The sequence below is a fragment of the Microtus ochrogaster genome, unplaced genomic scaffold (assembly GCF_000317375.1).
Source record: "Microtus ochrogaster isolate Prairie Vole_2 unplaced genomic scaffold, MicOch1.0 UNK11, whole genome shotgun sequence".
In the NCBI taxonomy this organism is placed as follows: Eukaryota; Metazoa; Chordata; class Mammalia; order Rodentia; family Cricetidae; genus Microtus; species Microtus ochrogaster.
Window position 1 is genome coordinate 2,657,087 of NW_004949109.1, and position 7,043 is coordinate 2,664,129.

Genomic DNA, 7,043 nt, shown 5'->3' on the forward strand with positions numbered 1-7,043 from the left:
AAGAAAGAAAGAAAGAAAGAGACTCCTCTGCAACAGTGTTCTATTTTAAAATGTCAGGCAAGGCCTCAAGAGGAGACTGAGACCTAACACAGAGAGTGATGATCAACCAAATGAAAATCATGTCAAGAGAGGCCGTGTGTGCCAGGCTGAATTTATGACACCAAGGACATACTGCTGCACTCAGCCTCAGGATCTCTGTCCTAGCAGACAGGTGTGGTGCTGGGGCAGGCTGCCTGACTACGGGAGGTGGGCTTGTGTCTGTCTCACAAAAAGCAACACTGGAGACATTCTTGGGTCAGGCATTTGCTGGGCAGGAGAACAGCCTGAGTAAAGTTCTGAAGCTCAAAGTTATAATTCATCACCAGAAATGCAATGATCTCATTTCCCTCCTTTCCTACCTTCAGGAAGCATATCAGAAGAGCCCCCAAACGTATCCACACAGTTCAGTGTATGTTCTGGCATTAGCCAGTAGGGTCCAACACAGGGAACTTAAAATATCATAAAAACATGAGCCATGCGGGGCAATCTTCACCAAGAGATCAAAAAAACAAAAACCACCAAGAAAAACAATATACTGTTATGATACACCCTTGTACTTGAAGAATATTTTTTAAATATTAATATCTATGTAAGTTATTTTTAACCCTAGGCAAAGGTTTGGTTAAAAGCTTGAATTATACTTTCACCCAATCAAGAATGTTGTCATAGAAGAAGTATTATAAGCACTTACATACTTCACCACCACAGCCACATTAGTAATACATGAAGCTCCCTTATAAGAGTCACATGAGGAGCAGGAGGAGCCAGAGATCTAGGCAAAAACAGGCCTGAGGCAGCAAACTCCACAGGAGCAGGACTGAGCCAGTGACCTGGGCCAGAGTGGGCCTTGAAGTGGAAGGAAAAAAATTGCTCTGAGAATCAGGGACCAAAGCTTTCCTTGAATGGAACAGAGAGGCTAAAATCCACCTAACACAGCAATCTGGAGCAGAGACAAGTCCCAGGCCTTAGAGAAGTTTAGAGTTGGAAAGCCTCTGGGAAACCTAGCTGAGGTCACTTTTTATCTAGTAACATCTTCCGGGAAAGCAGCCCCTGCCACCTTCTTTGCCTCTTGTTCTTTGCACTAGAGAATAAAGGCCTTCATCATCTCCGCCACCTTTTAACCTTTATATAAGGCCCCACATGTTAGCTCCCATGGAAATGACTGCAGGCAAAAAATTAGAGTTAGATCTGAATTATATTTTCTAGGAAATACCATTTGCTTTTACAATCTCTCAATCATGAGAAAGCTTTTTTTCCTGTCTTTTATTTATGATAATTTTATTGTAAACATAGCATATTTTTAGGACTGCATAGACAAATGTTATTTTTAGCTTATTCAAAACAGTACTCAAAAATCATAAAGAAAGCTAACAAATTCAATTAAGTTTCAAAGTGATAGAAATGCAATTTTAAAAAATCTTCAAGATACACAAGTTAGAGGCAGCAGATACATCAAACTAAAGAGGCCTCTTCCAAGGGCGCAGCCTGTGGCTTTGGGAGCAAGGACAGTAAGGCCTAGGCTGAGGCCTGCGCAGTTTGTTCACTGCTAACCTGAAGGGGGGGCACCCAGTCTTCTGCAGAGGAGCAAAGGAGCTGAGAGCATCCCTAGGAGGCATTCTTGCAGTAACACGGTAAGGAAGTGCCAGCAGGAAAATTATGTTCTAGGACTCTGCTAAAATCAGCACCTAAAAGCTATGCTGTCGGCCTTCCTTGGCTTTGAATTAGAATGCGCCTGGCCCTGTTTGTGAAAGCATTTCTTTTTCTCAGTGTCAGGAAGGACCATACATGCAGAGCAGATTTAGTTACTGGCCCTCTGTGAGGCATCCGCCGAGGACACCGAGGGCCATGGGGTTCGGAGCAGCCACGTCAGGCGTTGTTCATTCTTTGAGGATAACCATGGCAGATATAAAATTGTGTTTTCAGGGAGCTTGACTCCTGTGGAAACACCAATTTCCACAAAATTCACTAAAGTAGGTAGCTTTGTGCTGACCTGTCTGACATGTTTCAGTCTACCACCCAATAAATCAATTGATTTTTATTAGAGAAGGGACTGTAGGCGCACAGGCTCCAAATGCACTTATTTCATTATCAACCATTCCATTCTTCTCAAGTGAAGAAATATATATTTCATTTCTCTAGCATGTGTTTTCACATCGTTCACGGCCATGAGCTAACGAACATGAACGGGACTGAGACTTCGCTGTGAAAGCAACACATGGCTCTTATATAGATAAAATGGATTTCATTTCTTAATTTATAGGAGCTTTTGATAGCGACTGGAAGCATGCTAACACATCTAAGGATGACTATAAAGGCACAAACCAAATCTGACTTTTCAAATAAAGCATAGGAGGAAAAACCCAGGGTGTTTTAAGAATTAAATACAAAGAAGAGAGAGAATAAGATAGTTTGCCTACAAAGAGATCCCATGTAGGTTTTCTACTTTTCTCACCTCTGATTTCTCATTATGATGAGAAATAGCAAAAGTGTAAGTTGGGAACAGGCTCCTAACCCTGACGGAAAAGGAAAGCATTTAATCCAAGGATACTTCCTAATGAAGGACCAAGCCATTAACTTCCAGCCAGGAAGCAAGGCTAGAGGCTGGAGACAGTTGAGGAAATTTTGCAGGAAAAATGACTTGTTGCCCATCTGGCGGCCTAAATGTGTTTCAAAAAAGGGGGGGGGGGATAAAATGGTCTACAAAACAAGTTCTAGGAGAGCCAGAGAAACCCTGTCTCAAAAAAATAAAAAATAAAAAAGGAAATAAAATGTTTGCAGACACCATGTCTGACATTTTATAAAATTTCACCCAAAAGATGACCACAGTCACCACATAGTTTTTTATTACTCCACAGTGGGATTAGCTAATTTTGTCTTAAATATTCTTTGTATCTCATATTCCTAAATAACTTTAAAAATTATTATTCTTTTTCTGAGACAGAATTTCTCTGTAGCTCTGGAGCCTTTATAGAACTCGGTCTGCAGACCAAGCTGGATTTGAACTCACAGAGATCCGCCTGTTTCTGCCTCCCTTAGTGCTGGGGTCAAAGGTGAGTACCACCACCACACAGCAAAAAACTAAAAATTTTTAAGAGTAATTACACCACAGACTTCTTGGACACAAACCAGATAGAAAATCCAAAGAGTTGAAATTCAGTCTTTATCTAAGAAAGCTGGGTATTCTACAGGCAATGAATAAAATACGAAAGGACGATTATACTCTGGAAATAACAGATGAATACAACTGTTTTTTGTGCAAGTAAATAATTGGCCTTCAACATGAAAGGTGGAGACACATTACCAAGAATCAAATCAAGATCTGCAAATCTAGTATTTGAACACAAGAGTGTCATATGCACCCTTTCAGTGACACCTGGCTCTAACATTAGGAAGTGTAACTGGCTCAAAGACCTCATCCATTCAAGTGCAAAAAAAAAAAAATCCATAATATAAAGAACAATTATAGATTTTTCAGAATCCATGGACAATCATTAGCTCCTGATTAAGGTTACCTTGTCTTATCTGCAAATTAAATCACAGGATTTGCTTGGCTATATAATGGTATTTTTAAAACTTAAGATCCATCCGCCTAGGATTTAGAAAGCATTTGAGTTTACAATGCCCACAAATAGATCCAACAGATTATAATGAAATCATTACTCTTTGACGTTTACCAATAAATTCATGTTGTTTTGTTTTGCTGATCTGGTAGCTCATCACTCGTTTTTTAATTGTCATCAAAGGCCGACAGATAATAATCACATTACAAACTAGACAAAAGAGAGTAAGGAAAGAGAGTCAGTCTACTTACAGGCTTCCTCGTCGGGGGAGGCTCAGCTCCTTCTGCAAAAGAGAAAACACACATGGGAGATGCCACATCAGCCAAAGTCATCAGAAAAACAAGTAACACGTTTGCACATTCTTTATCAGACTTGACCTTGTTGAGACACCAAAGACTTTGATGACATAATTTTCTGCTGGATCCCTCCCAAGACTGCTCTTGTTACACAAGAAAAGAAGCCTGAGGGGGCAGCTTATACTACAAACAGGTTTATCTGACTTTGAAGCATAAAACCATTCGACCTTCAAAAAGCAACTTGAGTCAAATACTGGGCTGAGTAGCACTGTCTTAGGACTGAGAAAAGTGGGAAGAATCAGGAGACCTATGCAGACAAGAAATATACAGAGGCAGGAGAAATTTCAGAGGGTTATAACTAAGTGAAAGGTGAAATGAAAAGGGCAATTAAAACAGATTATTTAATCAGGCCAACTTACCCTCCAAGGAAACAAATTCAGGCAAAATGCTATGCATATAAAATACTATACTCTGTTATTTTAAAGAGAGCCTACACAGGGTTTTCTTCTGGAACCTGTTTTCTTCAAAACAAATGGCATTTATTACTTAGGTATTGAAAAGTAGGTTAATGAACCTCTAACAGGTAGCCAGACAGCCACAATTACTGGAGTGTTGATATTTCCAAAGCCTGCTCTCACACTTATCTCAAATTAAGATCATTATCTACAGAATCACAGAGAAGCAAGGGGGAGAAAAAACACTGCAACCAGGCAAGAACCAGGCAAACAAACCACATGCAAAATCCTGACTCAGAATACTTCCACCAGCTACAGAAGGTGTAGAGATCCACTCCTGGAGGAGGATTACTGGATGGCAACAATTAAAGAATAGGAAGTCATGAGTCAGCAGCCAACATAAACCCCAAATGAAGAGTCTAAAAGAGTCTAAATTTGGTCACTCATCCTCAGAATTCTCATTTATTTGGCATCTTCCAGAGGCTCCAGCATTCTCTTTGGAAAGGTGTTTCTTCTACGGCCACACCCGCCTATTTTTATTGGCTCCTGAATGTGTCAAAAACAACGGCCTCCATCATTTCTAAACAGCACAGCTTACAGAAAACGGCCTGGAGAGCACCCCAGGAGAGGCAAGGGATGGTATGTTACATGGGCTTTAGACAAGAAGATGCCTCTATATGGAGTTACCATAACCTATCTCTGGTCAGTGCTGGGGGAACAATCCATGATTTCAGAAACAAAGCATCCTCCCCAAGACAGTGAACATTTTTTTCCTGTTTATTTTTACATTTTTTCCCTTAACTCCTTGATTATCCCCCAAGAAATGATAGTGTTTTCTAGGCTGGCTTCCTGATTCTGAAATGGAAATGCACCTTCATTAACCAACGACAAGAAGCCAGTCTGTACCCAGGACAGTCTCCTCAGGGGCTGGAATGTACTCAAAAACCCAACAAGCAACTTTCTGTATAGGAATTGTTGATTAAGAAAACACTAGAATTAGTTTTGTATTTGGGCTTTTCATTTTTCTCTTACAGAACTCTCTAGAAGTCAAAATTCATCAGATGGTGTCTTTTAGGAAACAAGTGACTCCTTGTACAGCCAAAGGCCTAGAGCCCAGAAAGTTAACATTGCTGTGGCAGAAGCTTGATCGGATGGCGGCATAGATGATACCAGAGGCGTTATTAGTAAGAGTAAGCAAGTAATAAATCAGGTGCTATAGCAACTGTATATGCAAATAGAAAACCCGGAAGACAGAAGAAGGAAAGGTCCAAGCGGGTGACTACGGTTCAATCAATCATCGTCCCTGAAATGACTACTTTGCTCTCGGAAAACGCTGCTGAAATAGCAAGATAAGGAGATAAGAATCAGCTCTGTTTTTAATCAGAAGCCTTTCCAAAAGCCTGGAATTACAAGTTCTAAATAAGGAGAAAGGTTACTCAAGCTCTCCCCTGCACCACAGGATGGAGCCTGAGCTTCCGGCTTGAGGAACAGAGGCCATTTAATAGGCCACTGTCAGCTGACCTGAAGGCACCATGCTCACCAAGCTGAAGGAGCTAATCCACCTGCTGGCTTGAATGTCAGGATCAGGATGGGAAACTCAATTTGGTAGCAAATTGGAATCAGATGTGACGGTAATAAAGCTGGAGAAATGAATGTGCCGTGGCCAAGACCTGTGAACAACGGTCTGCAAATACCAGGGCGGTCAGCAATTGAGGCCGAGCAGGCAGCAGCTACTACCCTAATGTATGGAGCCCACATGCTAATAAATCAGCACAGGTCAGACATAAATGGACAGCATTAAGGCATTTTACTGCCTAAGCCCCCATGGTACTCCATGTTGGTGTCTTTATTTGATTTCCTTAATGTCAGGATAAGGTCACTTATGCATACTTAGATAACTAGATAAGTGGTGTGGTATTGGCCCAGGCCATAAACCAAAGAGAGAATTTGGTATAAGGGCACATGTGTTAAAAGCTGTATTAACCAAGAACTAGAAGTGGGAGGGATGTGGGATACAAAGGAAATGAAGTGGCAAGAAGCAGATATCTCAACTAAATATGTTATTAATTATTACTAGATTGAGAACATGTTTAAGAAGATTAAGGTTTTAAATAATTGTTTTCATGGATACCTATTCCTCAGTGATTTTGTTTTAGGCTTACATTTTGCTTGCTTGTTTATTTCATTTATTTTAAGATAGGGTCTCAGGTTGTAGCCCAGGTTGGCAAGTCTCCTGTCTCAGTCTCTCAAGTGCTAGGATTACAGGCTATGAGCCACCATATTTGTTCTCAGTGGCTTAATATATTTTATAATGTCATTTATCATTATTTTCTTCTTTGCTTCATTTATAAAAATATTAAATACTTATGTTGAAAATCAGTAAAAAGCATGAATAATCTTTTCAGAGACTTGTCTTTTCTTGAGATCTCTCAGTAATATTGAGTGGCTACGTCTAGTATACATATACATAACCCTAGCGCTAAGAAGGCTGAGACAGGAAGATGTTTTGATCCACTCTGGGCTATAGCAAGACCTCTTTTTCAAAAGGGGAGGAGACAGACTGACAGACAAACTGAGGCTATAACACTATCCTGAGTAAGGTAACCCAGACCCAAAAAGATGAATATGGGATGTACTCACTCATAATTGGTTTCTAGCCATAAATAAGGGTCACGGAGTCTACAATGCTGATC

At 40.4% G+C, this 7,043-nt stretch overlaps 1 protein-coding gene across 2 annotated transcripts in view; it reads right to left on the reverse strand.

Annotated features, from left to right (window-relative positions):
* The window catches only part of Mast4 (microtubule associated serine/threonine kinase family member 4), a 611,732-nt gene that overhangs the window by 293,998 nt on the left and 310,691 nt on the right, over positions 1 to 7,043 (reverse strand). For both annotated transcript variants that reach the window (XM_026788983.1, XM_026788984.1), the window contains one exon: positions 3,851 to 3,882. In XM_026788983.1, the coding sequence (XP_026644784.1) occupies positions 3,851 to 3,882 (32 nt within the window). The remainder of the gene's footprint in view (positions 1 to 3,850; positions 3,883 to 7,043) is intronic.